Raw genomic sequence first — 22,394 nt, forward strand, 5'->3', positions numbered from 1 at the left:
ACTCATTTTCCTACTTTACTTCAATGATGTGAATTATGGAATCAGTGGACCACGCTTGTCGTACGCGGATGACTTCAAAATATGCAACCGTATCAAGATTTTGGCACACACATATGTCTTACAGAAAGATTTGGGTTTCAATGAATGGTGTATCGATAATCGTATGATCCTAAATTCCGCAAAATGTTCAGCAAATACCCTTCTGTATGAAAAGAGAATATCAATTTCGATTATAATCTGTCACGATTGCTTAAGGTTAAGGATCTTGTCGAGCATAAGCAGCAGTATTACGAATCGATCAAGTCTACCAACATGTCTCACGGCAAAGACAGACTTACTCCTTTTTGCCATGAGGGCCGGTTCTAACTGACAGATACCACTGGTCGTGCTAGAGTGCTACCATTCCTCGTATGCTGCTGAAACATCCTCGTTCTTACTACATTCTTTTCAACGAACTACCGTCACTCGCCGTGAAACCAATCCTTCGGAGCTGTCGTACCTAGTACGGCCTCGGCAGGTTGGTTGTTCAGGTGATCTCCAGGTGATGGAAGGAAGACTGCGAAGTTCCCGCATCGTTGGCGGTTGACATTTGTAACTGTGCGCAGACTGTCCGGTTATACTCCGGTTTATACATTTCCTCCCGACATATCTTGGCGTTCATGTCGCCGATGACGAGCTGAACATCCCACCATCGTCAGCTGTCATTGTCACGCTCCAGCTGCGCGTAAAATGCATCTTTCTCGTTCTCGGTTCTTGCTTCATGAGGGCTGATGATGCTGTAGTTGAAAAAATGGCCTTTAATCCTCACTACAAAATACTTTCGATCGTCGCCTGCCACTTGATCACTCGGTTCTTGCTTCGTGAGGGCTGATGATGCTGTAGTTGAAAAAATGGCCTTTAATCCTCACTACACAATACTTTCGATCGTCGCCTGCCACTTGATCACGCCTTGGAGCATCTTATCTAGCACTAGAAAGGCGGTTCCAAGATCATTTGTCGTACCGCTGTTCTGGTAGAATGCTCGATGTTCGGTTTTCCTCACCTTCCGTACCACCAAAACAAAGTTCCCGCAATGCTACGATTTCGAAGTTGCGAGTTTGCAGCTCGTCGTGCATGATTCGTTCGAAGTCGAGGAAGCCAAGCGGCTTGCAGTTCAATGTTCCAAGTATTTTTTTTTCATTTTTTATTTCGACTAATACCTATGTAGTTACATTTCTTTTTTTACTTTTTAACGTCTTCCCTTTTGTCGGCTCTCATGGTAAAGAGGGACAAGTCTGTCTTTGTCGTGAGACATGTTGGTAGACTTGAGCGATTGGCGGTAATGCTGCCTAAGCTCGATTCCTGACAGCAGAAGACAAAAGATTAGTCCGTAAGATTTTAAGCCTGTTTCTAATGATCCTATAATAATTTATAGTTTTCCGATCTGTATATTTCACTTGCTTGCTCTCACTTGACTACTATGGTTCCAAAATTTTCATAACTTTCCCTGAACTAATCATAACTAATAGATGATGTTAAAAAGAACAAAGTTCCAAGTACCCTATTTTCGTTCGCATTGCCGATTATTCTTAAGGATTTTTATGAACGTGTCCACTGGAAAACAGAGCAAGAATGACCGGAACGGTGAGAATGGAGAAACGGTGAAAATTTGCCTTTTTATTGGAAACACCGAGAAAAGATATGTCCTCAAGTAGGAATCGAACCTGCGATCTCTAAGTCTCTAGTTGGGTGCGTTAACCACTCCGCCATCGAGGAACTGTGATGATGTCATCGCAAATTCCCAATAGTATCGTGATTAACACGACAGCCTCCAATTCATCCCAATTGATCCATCGACCCCCAAAGCACATCGTCACCTCTCCCTCTCATCGAACGGACCAAATCTCGGTCCAGTGGACTGCGCTCAAGGCTTGAGATATTTATTATCATTGTTTGGGAGGAAACGGAGTTTGCCGCGTTAATCACGATACTATTGGGAATTTGCGATATCACAGTTCCTCGATGGCGGAGTGGTTAACGAGACTGGGAAATCGCGGGTTCGATTCCTGCTTGAGGACATATCTTTTGTTGGTGTTTCCAAAAAAACGTGAATTTTCAGCGTTTCTTCGTTCTTACCGTTCCGGTCATTCTTTCTCTGTCTGTTTTCCAGTGGACACGTTCGTAAAAATCCTTAAGAAAGGAAAAAAAGACACACATCAAAACAAAGGAATGTATAAGTTCCATCAACAGTCGGATTTGTCGTTGATGGAATGCCCTCTCCATAGCTTCTACCCACTGCCAAAGTGTCTGGCAGCTACTGATTTAAGTAGGGGGCAAACAGTGATAATAAATGTCTCAAGCCTTGGGGACCATTCATAAATTACGTAATGCTTTTAGGGGGGAGGGAGTTCGACAAGTTGTTACATATTGTGACATAGGGGGGAGGGGGAGTAAGCTAGATCGTTACGTAACATGTTTTCCCCCAGGAAATTTTTTTTTCAAGGAATTCGTTACGTAATAGGGGAGGGGGGGATAGAGAAATTTGTGACAATTTGTTACATGAGGGGAGGGGAGAGTTAATTTTGGGTAATTTTTGCGTTACGTAATTTATGAATGGTCCCTTGAGCGCAGTCCACTGGACCTAAAAATAGATAACGAGAGAGATTTGGTCCGATCGATGAGAGGCAGATGTGACGATCTGCTTTGGGGGTCGATGGGTCAATTGGGAGGAATCGGAGGCTGCCGCGGTAATCACGATACTATTGGGAATTTGCGATGACATCATCACAGTTTCTCGATGGCGGAGTGGTTAACGCACCCAACTAGACGCTAGGAGTTCGCAGGTTCGATTCCTACTAGAGGACATATCTTTTCTCGGTGTTTCCAATAAAATGTTGAATTTTCACCGTTTCTTCATTCTCACCGTTCCGGTCAAGCTTTCTCTGTCTGTTTTCCAGTGGACATGTTCATAAAAATTCATAAGAAAGGAAAAAAAACAAAGACACACAGTTTTTAAATTTAAAGAACAGCTCATGACTGGAAGAAGGAATCAACCCTTATGTTTCTTTTTTCAGACATGAGCAGTTCTTTGAATTTGTATACCAAATAGCCCACGCAAATAAACTACCCACGTAATCAATAAACATGCTGAATGCGTCTTAACGACTACTTGATGCAGCGGCGTAGCCAGGGGGGGTTTTGCGGGTTAAACCCCCCCCCCCCAAACCAAAATTAATTGGATTGAAAAAAAATTGATACTGACGAATTTAATTTAATATTCCACAAAATATTTTTGGAAAAATATTCTCTGATCACTACATTGAGAGCTGTGTTAAAAGCGTCATGAGAACTTTTGGAAAATTGTGGGAAGGGGATCTTGTAACTTATCTCTTAGTCAAAATCCCATAGTTATCAAATTACTTCAATGTAAAATAAAATAACTGTCTGAATTATTATGAGCTCATTTTTGGAAAGATGCTTCAAAATATGGATTAGAGACAATTTTTCGAATGGGAATCTAAATTTGAATAGGTTGATTGCATATAAAACATAAGCTTGTTTACCGAAAACTAACATACATTTCAACATTTGCTGAAAAAGTATTTTTTTTAGATTGTGTAGAGTTTAGACAACAATTCAATGGTTAACAACAAGAATAACATTTCAGAAACTAGTTGAAAGCTGATGTAATTTTGTCTCTAGCAGGTTAGGATCGGTTTTATGAGCATTGGATTTTTGTTGTATTATCAACTATATGAATAGCCTCTTAGCAGGATGCAATGAATGGCGTACTAAAATTTTTTGTGCTACGTACTAGTACTGCAAGTTGTGAGGTTGACTAATGAAGAAAAGTAAAATTAATGCTCGATAAATTTTTAACGGTCACGATCACATTCATTCGAAACTGCCAAATTTCGATGTTAAGTAACATTGAAGAATTTCAAAACGTAAAACTGTTCATCTGCTGATAGAATAATTTTGACGGTTAATCCTCCTAGAAGTAATTATAGACAAGAATTACTCTTCAACCAAATTTGGGTGTCTCCAGCAAAGTTTTCGAAAGTGCTATTTCAAACAACTTTGTCAAAGACATAAATATCTTACATATTCAGAGTATCGAAATATAGTAGTAGAAAACCTTTACAACAAGCTATTCTGAAATTACTGTATTTGATAAATCTCTTCTGCGGTAATTAAATAATAAATTCACATTGCGTTCAAGGTGCCTTTGAAGCATACAAAAAAAATAAGGGAACTGGATTTAAAACAAATAATTTCCAGATATTAAAAGGACTCAAAAACACAAAGCGTGATTCCATTTTCAGGAGCTAGCATCAATTCGGCGCTAGCTTAGTCCGCCCACCAAGTCAGTGTCGGATTCTGATGAGATGAAGTCGAAACGCAAGTTTCAGTTCCATCCATCCATAATTCAGTTATAGGTTTTGTGTTCTCAACTCGCAATGATTGTTTCAAACAATTTTATCCGTAGCGCAGAAAAAAATAGTTTTCACCTAAATTTTTCTTCACTAAGGAGAAATATAGCAGGAATCAGAATATATTGGCTCAAATGGCACGTTCCTGAAGGAGAAATATAGCAGGCCCAGTCCATTTAAATCCCTATATGTTGAATTCATGTAGCCTTCATATTTTCAACAAAATTGTTTGAAATGACATTATCAAAAACTTTGCTGAAGGCACCATGTCTCTTAATATTTTTGAAAAATTAATTCACCATAATTACCTCTATGAGAGTTAATCACTAAAATTTCTATATCAAAGCAGGCGCTGTTTTATGTTGATAACTTCCCGAAGTTGTCAAACCTTCAAAGTCTAGGATTATTATATTAGGTGATCTTGAACGTTGAAAATTTTTTAGATCATTTATCCCACTTTAAAAGATCGCAATTTTTGACTTCATTGACATATTATACAAGAAAATAATCTATAGAGGTTTGAAAACTGTTCCATGTTGATCCTTCTTGTTTGTAGACTGGAATAACATCTGTTAGACTACTTATGTTTTTGTGTTTTCAATAATTTATCAAACTCATATTAAATTTTAGCATTTTTTCAAAAAAATTGCGATTTTCATCAAAACCCCCTCCAAACCAAATTTCTGGCTACGCCACTGACTTGATGAACACATGTCATTTTAAATGCTATTTACTTGACGCTTTTGGCAAATTATACGGCAACATTACTGCTGTTTCATGAATTTGCTTTTTACTGCTGTTGTGCATTCAGAATGCTGCTTATTGGCAAGGAGTTTTTAAACAGTTTTTGAATGCTAATTAACAACAGTTCTGCATAACGAATGCTAATATACTGCAAGAAGCACGTGAAATGCAAATTTAATGCTATTTTACTGCATACACTAATACTTGTTGGTAACCTGGGTAGTGATCCACTCATGTGATCGGTTTACTCAAACTTAAGGGTTGATTTCTTCTTTCAAACATGAATATCCTAAAGGGGGTGGGCGTAGCGTAATTGGTAAATCGATTGCCTTGTACGCAGCGCACCTGGGTTCGAGTCCCGACCCCGCCCATAGGGTTAGAAATTTTTCATAAGAGATTTTTCTAACCCGAAGAGGCGAATAACCTTAAGGTTAAAACCTCTATAATCAAAATAAAAAAGCTAAGGTTAAGTTAAGCTTAGTCGCATAATCGAGACCAAGGATCCGAAGCGGTGCAAAGCCGCTGAGGATCCGCCGGGCGAGGTGGCCGCCGGTCCGCCGTCGGAAGCGGCGACCCCTTACAAGCAAATTCATGATTCATTCGTTTGCCCGGGTTATTCAAACATAGGGGCTGTCAACTAGTTTAAGTCCGACGAAGCGGAGCAATTTCGGAGAGCACCAAACTTAAAGCTATATGGCGTAGCCACAGGGTGCTCCCTTGTTTGGCATAAGTTCGTTTGGCATAAGTTCACTTGGCATAAGTTCATTTGGTATAATGTTCATTTGGCATAACAGCAGTTGACACATGCTTTCGTTTGGCATAATGTTCATTTGGCATAATGGTCATTTGGAATAATGGTCATTTGGCATAATAGTCATTTGGCTTAATGGTCGTTTGTCATAACATAAAATATATTTTAAATTCTCTGTTATCAGGCGTTGACGCCTAATGTGGCTACGCCACATCGCTTTAATTTTGGTGCTTAAACTAGTTGATAGCCCCTATGTTTGAGTAATCCGGGCAAACGAGTGGATCACATTGCAACGAGCCGTCGCTTCCCACGGTGGGTCAGCGGTCACCAAACCCGGATGGTCTCGCTTACGCGAAAAAGTCAAGCGCTATGTTTGAAAGAAGAATCAACCCTTATGTTTAAGTAAACCGAGCAAACGAGCAGTTCAACAGTTTGCATGAGAACTTATTTGACATGATGTTTCAAAAAACTGTTCATGTTTGAAAGAAGGACCCAACCCCTGAGTTTTGGTAAACCGGGCAAACGAGTGGATCACCAGTCTACTTGCAAGGGCAATTTGGTATACAAATTTAATGAACAGCTCGTTACTGAAAGAAGGAATCAACCCTTATGTTTCTGGCAAATATGTACAAATATTTTTCAAATAAGTAGGAGAATTGGGGGTAAGACGGACATATTAAGGTTATCCTAAAATATAATACATAGAAAGCATGGTTTTCCAAAAAGTAGTACTCCTTGTTATAGTTTCAGATGTTGTTTTTCGAGTGTCAAGGTGAATTAGTATACAAAAATCACCCTTTTTCAATGAAATAGAAAACGTCTTAAAATCTGCACATTTTTTTGGCTGCGGGTGAAACGGACATATGGTGGGTGTAAGACGGACAAGTTAGGGAAATGATAAGCAGCCCACAAAATATCACGATTTACATTTACTATCGGTTTTTTCGAAAGGATTGTGGGTCTTCTCAATATGTATGTTCGATTCCATGCGAAAAACTATGTGTTGGGGTCATGTTTAGAGTATAATTGTTATCATTGAGAGACCTTTACAATCACGTCAATCAATAACTTTTTGTGCAAAACCTGGAATGAGTTTTTGAGGTTACTCGATCTTCTCGCCATTCTCTAGGCTCCTTGCATTCCTGTCATAAGACTATCTTCCTCGATCGCACACAGTCAGATAGTGCCAGGTGTGCCGCGAAGTCGACTACCTTTTCCAAGACATGGCTCAGTTAAGTTAACTAGATTCATGAAACACTATTTGGGGATTGAAAAATGGTCTATTTATTATAGTTCATACCAAGGAAAATCTTAATTCATGAATAGTATTACTCAATAAAAAAAATCACGCAAGTTCATTCGTTGCAAGCATTACATATTTTTTTTTACGCCGTAGCAAACTACATGAAATCGAGCACTGCATTTAAAGCATTTACTCCAACCAGATCCATCCACTGAATTAGCACACAAGAATCCACATTGATCGCAAAGTGAGTCCTCCGAAACTTTTTCTGGCTTTGATTTTTTGGTTTTTTCGCCTTTTTGATTAATTTAATTTCCTTAGCAGCATCAACTTCTGTCAATTCCTTGCGGTATGCCGCAGATGTAATTTCGATCGCCTTCTGGCTTTTTCGCTTTCGGTTTGAAGCTCGGCCCCTTAATTTTTGGAACTGGTAAAATATTTTCTGGAGACACACTGAAAGAAGATCCGAGTTCGCTCTCAAAGGATGTTTGCAGTGTACGTAGCTGTTCGATAACCCCGGGTGTTTCAACTGTATTGTTCGCTATAGTAGTTGCAGGTGTTGCAACTAGCTCCACTTTTGGCTGAGCTATTACTTCCGCTGGCGCAAATGATTCATCGTTAAATACGTTTCGGTTACAAGTCCATATTCCGGATGTTTTGAAGCCTGATATAGCTAGCCTCGTATTAGCGGCTGAAATAAATGCTGTTGCCATTAGATCAGTTACAGTTAGCATAATAGTTTTTGAATGGCCCATGAACGCAACGTCCAAAGGTTGCATTTTGTTGCTATAATATGGGGGCAAGACAAGAACTGTTACAAAATTTTCTTTAGCTTTTTCAGCAAATCCGAGGTTCTTTGTATGGCTGCTGTGCCCGTCCACGATGAGCAAAACTGGAGTTACCTGCGTTGGTTTAGCGTACTCAAGGAAATGATCGAACCAATCTAGAAATATTTCAACCGTCATGTATCCCGATGAGTTACAGCTGAACTTTGTCCCGGCAGCAGCCCCTTTTTTCAATCCTTCGTTCATCCGTGCTCGCGGGAAAATCATGAATGGCGGCAAATGTTGTCCCGTCGCCGACATGCACATCATTACAGATGTTGTTTCACCGCGCTCCGCGGAGGTAATAGATACGACTTGCTTTTTTCCTTTCCGAGCCATAATTTTTTGTTTTTTTTTTTGGAGGAACCTAGAAAACAGCACACTATTATGAAAAAGACGACCTTGAATCACTTTCAATTATTGAACTAACCGTGCTAATCCCGGTTTCATCCGCATTATATATTTGGGCTGGACCAAACTGCTTGTCTTTGAAAATGCCTTCAAGTAAATCAAAAAACGCGTTAACTGCCGGTTTGTTGAACCCGCGTGCACGAGCAGCAGAAGTTTAAGCACATCCTTTTGTGTGATACCATAAAAACAATTTTCAAGATTCAGAATATGCCGCACTAGTTCATGTTCCTACTCTGTCGTGAAAACAGTATCCTTCGGTCCCATACGCATCGGCATTTCAGGAGTTGCAATCCGTCTGATCAACGTGGTTCTTGGGATTCCGTATTTGGCCGCAGTCGCATTAACGGACATTCCACATTTTACTGCGTGTCTGGCTTCTGCAAGCTGAACGGTAGTCCACGTTTGACGATTCGATTTTCGTTTGTACACGCGAGGCATTCCTAAGAATGAGACATCGAATCAATGGACACTACCCGTCTTACCCCACCAGTACAAATATCTTTTAACCGTTCGCACTAAATCTCTCACTGACTAACTTACCTGGTCTCAACACCAAAGATGTAACTTAAAGCTAAATCATCGAAAAACCAAAAAGTTTTCACAAGCAGTTGCTTTTTATCCACAATGAACCTTAAAATAAGCAGCTTGAAAATTACATCCGCATGCAGATGCAGTACTGATTTTCAATGTTTGCTTAAATTTAGCACATTTGACAGTTTTCGCGGCCTACTGAGAGTTTTAAAACTTACGATTATTCATAATGATACGGTACGCATAAAATTCATATGGATTTTATATGTTATATGCTTAAAATAAGCATGTGTCCGTCTTACCCCCCCCTGTCCGTCTTACCCACAGTTCCCCTAAGGGTTGATTCCTTCTTTCAGACACGAGCAATACTATGAATTTGTATACCAAATAGTTCTCGCAGGTAAACTAGTGATCCACTCGTTCGCCCGGTTTACTCAAGCTTAGGGATTGATTCCTTCTTTAAAATATGAGCATTTCTTTGAATCAAATACTAAATAGCCCTTGGCTTTGTCGTACAACCGAGACTAAGGATCGGAAGCGGTGCAAAGCCGCTGAAGATCCGCCGGGCGATGTGGCCGCCGACCCGCCGTCGGAAGCGGTGACACTCGTTTTCCCGGGTTACTCAAACATAGGGGCTATCAACTAGTTTAAGTCCGACGGAACAGAGCAAGCATGCTGAAAGAGATGTGGCGTAGCCACATTTTGTGTCAACGCCTAATATAACAAAGATTTCAATGTATATTTCAAATTATGCCAAATGACCATTATACCAAATGAAAGCATGTGTCATCTGCTGTTTTGCCAAATAAGCTTATGCCAAACGACGTGCTCCCTTTTGCTATACCATACCTTCCTATTACTTTAACGAGAGACTGCAAAATGAAAAACACCTTGCGCGATATTTATACCTTACAAAAATGGAGTTCTTTCCTATTTATCTCCGTCGATGCGCTGGATGCTTTCTTCATACAAGTGAACAGTTTTGGTTCACGCACATTTCAAACCTATTAGATGTATTACCAATACAATTGTATCCAAATATTGAAAAATTAAGCAAAATACTGAAGAAACATTAAGTTTTAGAAGTATGCAAGCTTGCAGTGTTATGGGCAACATCCGCCTCAAGGTACGGATGTTACGTTTGTGGCAATACCTGTTTTGTTTCGGTAACTCGTCACAGTACACGAAAAACTCTTCCTTGTATCAGACAGTTTCTGTAGTTCTATCTTGGATAGCCCCAATAATATAATCATTTAACTGAATAATATAGGAGGAAATTAATATAGATGAAGCAATATTCCCAAATTCGTCGAATGAATAATAAAATGCATCATTCTTTCTTTCATGAGCTGTTCTTCAACTCATATGTTTTCTTATTGGACAATTCCATCAATATATCTAAAAACTAATCTAGTTAAAGGGCATTATTCATACCTTAACACAAATGAGCTTGATGTTAAACAGTAGTGTTGAGCCCATATTAGTCATGTGCGTGTTACACGTCGAGAAATTAACGCAAACCGAGTTTCCGCATGCCAAGCATTCGTTCTGCTTCTTTTATTTGAGCGAAGATTTCTTCAAGTATATACAGCAGAATAAAATGATGATCAAGTTTGATCAGCTTCCAGAGTAACTCTACAATATAAAAAAAGTTCAAACATACACCCTCTTACTACCCGAGGCCATCACCGCCCAAAATTAAGTACATCAACATGATAATTTATGTTTAACGTCCATTATGCCAACCGTCTATTATGCCTAACGTACGTATTCTAAACGTCAATTATACCTAACGTCCGTATGCCTAATGGGGTACATCCTGCGGCAACACCCTGTCTCGTCGGAGGACCGCCGAATGATTCATAGGATAAGACAAACTATTCTCGAGGTTTGGAGATCCATCTAGCAATACTTTCCTACCAGCCCTCTACAATTTTCCGATATTCTGCCTTTAACTTTTGAAAAATCTGCGTTCAAAAAGTTTGCCTTTTGAACTTCCTTATTCAAAAAACTTATTTTTTAGATTTTTGAATTCGGTAACATGTCTCGGTTTGCATCTTACGGTCTCGATACTATACTCTACCATCATTATGCCTATTTAATAGACTGGCAACAATTTTGACTTTTTTCGGAACACTGTTAAATCAAACGGTAATTGGCTTCACATACCACTTGTCAAATATGAGCTTTTTCGAAAACTCTAATTGACAAGAGTTTTCAAGTTTGTATGTGAAAATACTCGACAAACATGTCAAATGGGATTGTATGTCGTTTCCCGGAATACCATTTCCCGGAATGCCATTTCACGGAAAACCATTTCCCGGAATGTACAATTGTACGTCCAATACTGTCATACGGATGCCTTGTGTGGTGGCAGAGGGGAGAGGTGGTGACAGTCCAGTCAAAGCTAAACCATCTGCAAAGAATGGCGCTCGTGGCGTTGACTGGTGCTTTCACCACGACTCCGACTGCTGCTCTTGAGGCACTTCTAAATATCAAACCATTACACATACACCTCAAACAAGAAGCACTATCACGTGCATAGAGACTGCAGGTTACTGGGATTTGGAACAGTAATCATGTTGATCTTGCTACCAGTCATACACGATTGTCACAAATGGTTACATGGGGTGAAGATATTCTTGCTCCCAGCGATATTACACTCACTTGCAGTTTTCCATACAGGACATTCCATGTGAAGATTCCCTCTCGAGAGGAGTGGTTGTCTGGCTTTATGAAAAGACAACAACAAACGCAAGTGGTCTGTTACACTGACGGTTCTCTGATGGAGGGATGTGCTGGTGCTGGTTTCTACTGTCGTGAAATGAGATTGGAACAATCTCACTCACTAGGTAGATACTGTACTGTATTCCAAGCAGAAATCTTTGCGATTATGTGCGGGGTGCAATCGGCCCTTCAACTGAGTTTGTCCGGCAGAGTTATAAACTTCTGCTCCGATAGTCAGGCTGCAATCAAGGCCCTTAGCTCAGACAAATCCCGGTCCAAGCTAGTGATCGCCAGGGCAGCCCGTGCTGCCAATTTCGACAAGTTGGATAAGGGAAAAATACGGTCCTGGGCTTCGTCCGAGCACCGCAATTATTGGAGAAATCTACAAACGTGTCGCCAAACAAAGGCGTTTCTAGAACAACCATGCCCAGTGGTTTCGAAAAATCTCTTACATTTTTCGAAGCTCCACTGCGGCATGCTGACAAGGGCTTTAACCGGCCACTGCAAACGCAATTATCACATGGCAACTATTCAGCGCGCTGAATCTTTTTCATGTGATCTTTGTGAATCCGACTACGGAACCTCATCTGATATGCAACTGTCCAGCGGTAGCGCAATTGCGAGTCTTCAGCCGTCCTTGTATAGACGAAACCATGTTTGGAGGACTGCAACTCAGAGACATACTAAAGTTTCTTATCCAATGTGGTAAAGAGCTTTAGGCACATTCGCAGGCAAGTTGAACTGCTTGTTATTTTAACTTACCTGTTGTTTATTTTTGTTTTGTGCTGTTATTTTTCCCACCCTTCCAATTCTACTTCCCCACACCTCCTTGTTCTTTCCTTCCGCTCAGGAAATGATGAAAACACACGGCAAGGCACAAATCCCCGACTACATACGGGGAACGTGCCATTTGAGTCAATATATTCTGATTCCAAAAGCTATTCGTTATAAAATAAACTACGCGACCGTAAGTTTTGAGGTACGTAGAGTTACTGTGAAATTTTTTGTTGAAATTTAAGTTTTTATTTCCGAGTTTCCATATATATTACTATAGAAACTTGAAACCTCTTGTGGGTGAACTAGAGTTATCGGAAAAAGCTCATATTTTGCTTATGATTAGCATTACCATTACCATTGGAATTAGCTGTGTTCCAAAAAAAAAGTTAAAATGATTGCCGGTCTACTATTTAATTTTTATGTCATTGTATTTTTAAATTTCGTGATTTCCAGACTTCTAGATTATTGTTAAGTCTGAGTTGCGTTTTTTTCTGGGAAACGGTAAATTCAAAGGAACGGTTTTCTAGTGATAATCGTACAATCGAAATTATGCCTTTTAATAACTTTGTCAGCTATTTTTGTAATCAACATTTATTGAACATGTTTTTCTCTTGTAGGTAAAGCCATCAGAACTGGTCGGTTCTGTGTGGACAGGAAAAGATAAAGAAACTACTAGTCCTAACTTATTAAAAATTATGCACCACACTACAAATGTAAGTATATTTCTGTCTCTCAATTGGATCCTGAAAAATAACTGCTGAATTGTGATTGTGTCCCCTACAGTTTACCCGTTGGATCGAGAAGTCGATCATTGAAGCGGAAAATTTCGAGGAGCGTGTGGCGATGGCATCTCGTGCAATAGAGGTAATGATGGTGCTGCAGGATTTGAACAACTTCAACGGTGTGTTGTCGATTAGTTCGGCCTTCCAGGGAGCCGCTGTGCATCGGCTTAAACTAACACTGGAAGAAATTACCAAAAGCTACCAGCGCGTTCTGGCCGACTGTCGGGAGCTGAACAATTGTCACTTCAAAAAGTATCAGGAAAAGCTGCGTTCAATAAATCCACCTTGTGTGCCATTTTTTGGAATGTATTTAACCAATATTTTACATATAGAGGAAGGAAATCCGGATTTTTTACCAAATACGGTACTGATAAACTTCTCTAAGAGAAGGCGTGTAGCTGAAATTACTGGTGAAATACAGCAATATCAAAATCAACCATACTGCTTAAAAGTGGATCCTAGCATTAGGGTAAGTTGTCTGTTATACTATTAGGTCGTAACCGATTTCTAATCGTGTTTTATTCTCTACAGCATTTTCTAGAAAATTTAGCTCCCTTTAAAGAAATGAGTGTAACTGAGATTCAAAACTACCTGTATGAGGAGAGTAAACGAATAGAGCCGAAAAATTGTCGCCAGCCATTAAAATTCGTACGTCAGCAATTGAGTAAAAAATTTCGTATTTTATTACGTATTATTGTATCTTTTAGCCCCGCAAATGGCCAGACATCTCACTAAAGTCGCCCGGTATCAAACCATCCTCTAGACGTAACATAGGTTCGGCAAACTCGTCTATGACATTGCCGTTCGGTAAGTCTTCGCTGCAGAACAATAATGACGCCGGCGGAGAGCAATCACCTCCAGCCAACTCATCGGCATCCTCTGTGCTTGACTTTGCGATATTTGCGCCAGTCAACCTAAACTCTTCATCGTCCAGTTCATCACAGCATTACCCGTACCAGTACCAGCATCAGCCACAGCAATATCAGCATCACAGTTCGCAAGGATCGATGCAACATTACCAGGGTCATCAGTACAGCTTTTCTCAATCTGTTGCTAATCTGACATCTACATCGGATCAGCAAATGGCACCGGAAATCCCGCGACGTTCCGATAGTATTATCCTGCCTTCTTCCCAGGCACAGTACAGCCTAAACAATAGTAGCTTGTCAGAATCTAGTAGCAACCCCTGTGGTAGTGGTGTCAGTAAAATGATCCCAAGTCCCCGCTACCCGTCATCTTCGTTGGGCGCCTTGTCGTCATCCACATCCGGCGTTGGTGGCTCGACGATGTTCGGCATACTTAGCGCTTCGAGCAGTGATGGTAACAGCAACAATAATCCTACCGCTAGCTTTAAACACACGCAAATGCTTAGTCAAAACAAAGCAGTAACCAGAACGAATGCTGAAGAATTATCTAATTCAATTATTTCAGCGTCCGGTCTAGGGGTAGGAGGGAACTTCAGTCTGAGCAGTTCAGCTGCAACCAACGCCGCAAGTATGGTATCGCTTAGCGATGGTCCAGCGGCGCCTCCGCCTCCGTTACCTCCGTTGGCTTCTGCGGTTGTTTCATCGTCGTCGTCGATGTCATCATCATCCGCCAGCTCATCGTCGACGGTGGCAGCTGCCGACATTCCTCCTGCGATTAGTCCACGCACTGATAGACCAGCGCAACATCCGCTAGTACCACCACCGTTACGAACCCACGGAGGTGGAACTGATTTTTGCTACAATATTCCCGGACTACCGAACTGTACATCACCACAAGCAACTAGTAGTAGTAGCAGTAGCTTTAGGATTAATTCATCCAACACTTTAAGGTAAGCGTATTTTTCATGGTGTAAACACACTTTTTGGAGCAATAACTGATGATCGAGTACTCGATCGTGTATATAAAAATTCTGGGATAGTGTTGTATTGTTCGGCAATAGGATCAATTAATAGTTCGCCGTAAGGCTTTGTGATAAGAGAAGAACTTTCAAAAAATGTCTACTCATATCGCTTTCGTTTTTATCTAGTGCTACCCCAGTGTAGTGCAATAAAGAAATGGACTGATTACACCAAAGTATGAATGAGTGTAGCACCAACTGCATCGGGGTAGTGCACTGTCAGGAACGAAAATGCCATTAAATTGACGATAAGTAATAGTTTTTTTAATGTTATTATCTCCATTGTACTAATTGTTGTACTTGGTATATAAAGAAGGCAATCACTAGGAGCTGTGACCTGGGGTGACATCGCGCATCTCGAAACGAAAGGTTTATTGTATACAAGCTTGTATGAAAATGTCGATTCGAATTGGTTGCTTAATGTAGCCCCTGGCTGGGGGAATTGATCCTGTTGAATATCATCAGTCCTAAGCATTACCCCTTATTTTCTAACTACGTTTTGTTAGTTGGAATTAATATAAAACAACATCTTGCATAAAAATCTCGTATTGTATGTAAAACAAGGTTCCGGGAACTGTCATAACGAAAAACTGTTGTTTATCACAAACATTAATATTACAAGGCATGACATAACACTCGTATTATTTTACTTTGTTGTAGAAACCAAAACTGTGATTTCATCTCCGCGAGTACCGCCCTCAATCGCTCTTCCTGTGAAAACTCCCCGATCTATCCGTCGAGTCCGAAGATGTACCCGGCGGGAGCGGTCGGCGGAATGGGTGTGGCCACATCGGATTTTAACAGCATTTCGCCCTCCACATCGTTCTCATCATCGCTGTATCAGCCTTCATTCAACACCTCTTCGACGACGGCCGATTCGATGATTCTTAGTACAACGGCGGCGAGTAGCGATTTCGGTCCGATTCCTATCTCACCGCACGTAAACGTACCAAATGCACACAATATTCCTCCTACCATGCCACCTCCTATACCTCCTAGAGTTAAACGAAAAGAGACCTCCGGGGAGTCGTTACAGTCATCGCAGATACGACAAGCGCCGGACGCACCCAAGGTAAACAAGTTGGAATATCACAGTGGTTTTCTCCATAAAGCACCTTAAAATGATTGTTTCTTCATGTGCAGCTTCCCCCGAGAGACATTAGTCCGCCGCCGTTACCGCCACGTAGTCATATCCAATCCCACTATCTGTATGGCAACTTACAACAACAGCAACAGTACGGTTATGGCAGTACAAGCTGCGACGGATGGAAATTATCAAATTCGTTTTCGGTATGTAAAAGAAAAAAAGTAACGTATCTTAACGCTCAACACTTAACTTCTTGTTTCTTATTGTCATAGAAGGACGACTCTCCGTCGTCATCATCCTCATCGTCAACACTCACACGGGATAACCTAAATCAACACAACCAGCAGAACACAAGCGGTCAGCGACTCTTGATGTTACCCCATACCAGTACCATAATGATGCGACGTAATTCGGCCATGGATCGAACATCCAAGGAGAACGTTCCTAATATAGCCACATCACCTTCGCTTTCCGGGTTGGTCAGCGGTGCAACTGGAGGCGGTTCTAATTCGGCTGGTGCAGTCAGCCTATCCCCCGCCACGGCCCCGGCTGTCGGAGTCAAAAACAAGTCTGTACAAAACTCCCCCGTTTCGCAACAACCGATTGTGTGCGGACGACGACCTAGGTACATAGTAGAAGGCCAATACATTTTTAATTTCTTCTTTACTAACCGACATTCATTGCCTTTCAGTTCGAATGTTTCGCCTCGTTTTTCACCCGGAGAAACTACACCCAAATTACCTCCGAAGCCAAAGCAAACAGGTGAGTACTTTTTTGTTAGTGCGGTATAGCGAAATAATAGCTTGCGGGAGTATCCTTAAGGTGTTTTTTACGATAGGTAAAGAATAAGAGAATAAATAATCGTAAATGAAAATAGACTCCTGTAGGTGCATACATAGATGAAACAGGAACAAAAGAGTTTGATCATTCGCTTCTTTAGACAACTCGGAAATTGTATAATTGTTGATAATTTCGCTATTACATTCACACCAAGGCTAGCAATCATTCAAACTATAAGGGTGAAACTAAAAGAGAGGTGTACATTGCATATTACGTTCGAATTCTCGATGAGCATGGAGCTGCTGAGCGTACTTGGTAAGGGAATCCCCGATCTGGGATCTATTTTCTATCCCCGCGTATTGCATTTAATTATTCGAATGCACTAAGGAAACGGACTACAGAAATATTCAACGGAAACTGGTGTTTAATACATTGTGAAAGAACTCGTATTTTTAAATTTTTTAATATCGTCATCGAGTCGTTTGTCGTTATTTTTGCATAGAAAAATTATAGAATATTATTGAAATGATCCTCTATAATGTACAAAAGTTCAATCAATTCGCTTCACGCAAAATTCTAAAAAAAATCGCGAAGAGGTGTTTTTTCACGCTGAAACCCTCGTAAAATACCCTCGCACACTGTGAAAAATACGCTGAATTCCAGTAACAGCTCTTTGCCCACCGTATTGAGTTCTGCTGAACGGCAATCGCAGGAGTTATTGCGTAGAGTTCGAATGCAGGCTTGAAGATCCAAACGTCCGAGAATTGTGGAGCAATCTGTCCTGTCAGACAGTAAGTCCGAGACAAACGGGGCTCGAGAGCAGTCCTTCCGGATCCCCAGAGTGTCGAGATATATTAACAACGGTTTTTCTAGTTCGGTACCTGAAATCTGTTTTACCAAGAAAGATGTCGGAGTGCAAGAACGTATGAAACGGTGTTGGATAGCCTCGATTCTGTCAACAACAAACAACAGAACAATATTCGAGTGTTGAGCGAACCTATGAGCAATGGAGCGATTTTCGACAGCGTGCTAAGGACGCTGTTGGTAACAGCGTTTTTAAAATCGTAGACAATAGAGCTTGTGATGCCTTGAAAGTTCACTCCTAGGTTATCAGTGAGTACAAGCAGTGCAGTAGTGCAGAGCGTAATCCCGGGATCTTACAAAGCAGAGGTTCATTGTAGTCCAGTCTCGTTGATGATATTATTGATTTGTCAAAGATTTGCGCTTGCTTTGTCCAGAATACAATTGGCATTGTTGATAAGCGCAGATTTTTCGATACCCAATCGTCAAGCCAACATCGGGGATCAAGATGATGAAAGAAAGGGAGGAAATGTGTACAGCGATCGGGCTGGAATCACGAATTCTATCTTTGATCACTGGGCTCTTATACCATGGCGAATGGTGGTTAGCACACCACCACCTGATATCTTGTGGTGGTTGAGGCCGTTGCGGTCACAGCTGTAGGCATCGAATGTTGAACCAAACACCTTGCGAGGCAGAGAACGATTGTTGAGCCATGTTTCAATCAAGGCGATGTCGTTATAACAGTAACCTGAGGTCGCGATAAAAAGCTATCCATTGATGAATTTAAGCCACCAACATTCTGGTAGTAAAACTCGATGTTGTTGGAGCACGGGTCACGTTCAGCAGATAGCAAAGCTATGTTACCGTTGTGACCGCATTGAAGGGTTCTTTCATCAATATTACGAACAGTATCGGAACGGCTGACGGTCGCTTAGTGGACTGCAATGGGGAATTTGAGGCATCCCGAATCAACTGCGGCCCACCTCAGAATACAACGATCGTTTTCGGCGAGAGAAATGGTTGACATCTGGTCACACGATGTCGGAGCAAAAGGCAAATTTCTGTAAGCGAAGCATACATCAGCGCACAGTGGGAAAAAAGCATCAAAAACGCGACTTTAATCAATAGTTTGATAGAAGGCTAAGTGTTGGTATCGAAAATGCATACTCCATATGTAAAAATGTAATATGTAAAAATGTCTGGGGAATCGATTGCAGGTATTTGAAATAACCGTAAAGTACGCTATCATACCCGCTTAGCCGCAATTTACCCTTTTTGTTTGAGTTTTTGTTCAAAACTGAATAGGGTGAAGTGCCTATTTTCACCATACCAAGCAAGGTGCCTCACCAATTCGTTAATTTCTCGCCCTACAATCAATGGAATGCGTAAAAATTGACATCAACAGCTTAGCTTCGTTGTTAAGAACCAATATAATAACACAAATGAGCTCAAAGCAGTAAAATTCTAGTGTTTGAGCGCAACGATTCCTGAACACGTTCGACTAGTTCAATGGAAGCTTGAGAAGATTATCGAGATTCATCCGAGCAAAGTAAACGCGTTGAGTCAGAACTGGAGAAAACATTTTGCGGCGAGACAAATATTTAGATTTGTGAAATTAAATATTTCGTTTTCGCAATATCTATAAAGAATGCGTACGTATCTTCTTAAAAAGGTGTCCAACCAACCTTCTAATAATGCTCGACAATTGCATTGAATTAAATGTTATATCCAATGTATCGACCTTCCATGAAGAGAGTGCTCTGGTTATTACTCTATAACATTGTATTTATTGTATATACATAATGTTTATTTGGAATCTGCGTAAGGTTTTTAACTTTTTCCATCGCATTTTTTATATCTTTCGCGCAGATCGGACTATGTTCCCCTATCCCAGCACGAACTGACCAAGCGGAAATGGTTGCGGGCGACACTTTTTACGATAAGCATGAATAATACTGGCAAAGTTCACTGTATGCATCGGACAGAGCGATCATCGATGGAAACTACGTTCCGAGGAGCTGGCCTGGTTTTTGTCTGGTGTTTTTTAGCATTTCGTTTTTATTTTTTTTACAACCGCTCGAAAAACTTATATAAGCTTTCTCGATTTTGACCATGCATAATTTTATGTTGTTTTAATCACTGTATGTTTTAGGGAGACACTCGAATGGAGGAAAGTATACAAAATGAAAAAGTGCCATAGCTAGAAGTTAGAATCAGAAAATTTGTTCAGATAACATACTTTTGTATAAAGCTTGATTGCATTCTCAAACTTGGATTAAATTTTCTCGCTCATATGAGGCCATCCGCTATAACTACCTAGAATACAACTGTGTCGTGTTCCTATAATTACTTAAACACAACAATATGTATAAGAAGTACGCATTGCAGGACAGGGCAGGACGAATAACACTGACCAACAAGAACGGAAATATGGGAATAAGAGGTTTTTGTTATCCGAAAAGTCGTTACTTTTTAGAAACGAAACGAACTGTAAACCGCAACCATTATGACAAACCAGTTGAGCGTAAAATAAAAACAAAACAACTACAAGGTGATGATGAGCGAAACACGCCAATCGTGTATTTTTGGTAAAATTAAACATACACAACTTATTATAGGTGAGCATATACTGAAAATCGAAAAAGAAAACATGAGAAGTGCTGCATGAAAGGGCCGAGAATTTGTGATATATTTTTCAAAAAAAAAACGTGACAAAGGTTTGAAAAGAGACAAGTGCAACACAGGCGAAATGAATATAACAATAAATGTTACTGTAAGTATATAATACAACAAAAAATAAAATAACGAAGGCCACAAATCAGAATAATGAAGTATATAAACAAAAAATAAAAAAAAAACTGTGAGATGTGATTGACTAAAAGGAGAATAAGTATAAAATGGGAAGGCAAACAGATGTAGACAAACCAGAGAAAGTTATATATTATTATTATTACTACAGAAATTTAAGCAACACAAGAATAAATCGTGACTGTAATATGTACATATATCAAAGGAAAGTGTTTGAGAAGATCAGCCGTTGGACAAATGGAAGCATGAGAGCGAATGTTAGGCAAGCGAGTGAGAATGCTTCGAGAAACCCTGGAAGAAAAACAACAGGGGAAAGAACTACAAAAGCTGTGAGCGAATAAAATGGAAAAGATATGTTGTTAAAACAGATAATATACTAAAGTAATAAAAAGAGTATCTTATCATCGTTGTATGATGCATATATGGATTTATGTACGAATGCGAGTCAAAATAATACATGAAAAGTATAAGGAAACATATATGTTCAAACATTGTGAAAATATATGTAAATTCTTATTTGAAATAAAACTGCATTTCTCACTAGAACTTTGCAAAAGAAATCCTGTGTGCTGCCGATCTAAATTGTTTTACAATATTATTGAAAATTAAGTTGTGTGTAAATAGGTAATAATGAGTATAATTCAGGGATGTACATCATACTGGGAGCGTCGAACCTTCAACAAACCTTTTATCATTTACGTATCATCGCTTAATTAATAATAGTGCGAGCCGCATAGATTCGGAGAATATTCCGTATAACACCACACGAAACATTGATTGATTGAAATATGAGTTAGATCGCAAATACTCGCCCTTATTCTGAACGTCCTAGGACGTGTGACGACTAATCTCACCTTACCACTGTACACGATTTTTCTCACCTGATACGGAAGAGTCACTGCCACATAGAAATTTTGACAGTTGTGAAATCGGGTGGTTTCAGGTTGACCGATTAATTATCGACTTTGATTTAGTCGGTGGGAAAATCGGGAAGATTTTTATGGGTACTACCAGGAGACGCGACTCGTCCGACGTCCAATTAAAGGCAATTGGAAATCTCACCTCACCCAATCCGCCTACCAGAATCGGGTGAGAAAAGTCACGTAGGAAGAATGAAAATTTGTTACCTCTCGTCATTCGACGAGCAAAATTAGGGTAAATGGAAAGGAGGTTGTATACCATTCCCCCCGAAAGCCATTTCCCAGAAACGTTAATGTTTTCATTCATTTTTTGTGGTGAAGCCAAAGGTTTGCGCATACCTAATTCAAGCAACTGATGCGGTATTAAGCTGCTGAGGATGTGCCGTCGAAAGCGGCGGCCTTTCGCAAACGAGCCAGTTATTCACTCGCATACCCGATTTATTTAAATATCGGAATTGATTCCTTCTTTCAAACATGAGCAGTTCTTTGAATCGTTATGCCAAATAACTCTTGCACGCAAATCTGTGATCTTTTCGTCTGCCCGGTTTTTTTAAACATAGGTGTTGATGTTGTCTATATTGAAATCGAAAGGAATGTGAAGGAAATCTAATGAACTTCTGAGCATTGATTTATTCTGGATAAGGCTTATAAGAGTATATTCTGGAATATTGTTTTCTAGGAATTGTTGCTTTCGAGGGAATGGTTTTCTGGAGAACAGTTCTTTTTGGGCAAACATTTTGGTATTGTAGTTTCTTTGGAGTGGTAAAGTCGTAGAACAAAATTTTTATTCCAATATTCAGCACATCATGAATTAGTAATTTCTTTATTTTAAATTAGAATAAATAATATCATCCTAACTTCTGGTTTCAACACAATGCAAACCATTTAAATGTGAGCGAATCGAAAAC

General features: G+C 40.1%; 1 protein-coding gene across 3 annotated transcripts in view; it reads left to right on the plus strand.

Annotated features, from left to right (window-relative positions):
- Positions 1-20,325, plus strand: part of LOC131679213 (protein son of sevenless) — a 44,662-nt gene extending 24,337 nt beyond the window's left edge. The window contains exons 12-21 of one of the 3 annotated variants that reach the window (XM_058959876.1): positions 13,038-13,133; positions 13,204-13,671; positions 13,734-13,850; positions 13,910-14,522; positions 14,634-15,018; positions 15,748-16,159; positions 16,231-16,377; positions 16,447-16,799; positions 16,866-16,936; positions 19,628-20,325. In XM_058959876.1, the coding sequence (XP_058815859.1) occupies positions 13,038-13,133; positions 13,204-13,671; positions 13,734-13,850; positions 13,910-14,522; positions 14,634-15,018; positions 15,748-16,159; positions 16,231-16,377; positions 16,447-16,799; positions 16,866-16,936; positions 19,628-19,662 (2,697 nt within the window). In that variant the 3' untranslated portion in view covers positions 19,663-20,325. Of the gene's footprint in view, positions 1-13,037; positions 13,134-13,203; positions 13,672-13,733; positions 13,851-13,909; positions 15,019-15,747; positions 16,160-16,230; positions 16,378-16,446; positions 16,800-16,865; positions 16,937-19,627 lie in introns of all 3 variants that reach the window. The other 2 variants (XM_058959873.1, XM_058959875.1) reach the window with 2 other exon arrangements.
- The last annotated feature ends 2,069 nt before the right edge of the window (positions 20,326-22,394 follow it).

This window comes from Topomyia yanbarensis, chromosome 2, assembly GCF_030247195.1.
Source record: "Topomyia yanbarensis strain Yona2022 chromosome 2, ASM3024719v1, whole genome shotgun sequence".
In the NCBI taxonomy this organism is placed as follows: domain Eukaryota; kingdom Metazoa; phylum Arthropoda; class Insecta; order Diptera; family Culicidae; genus Topomyia; species Topomyia yanbarensis.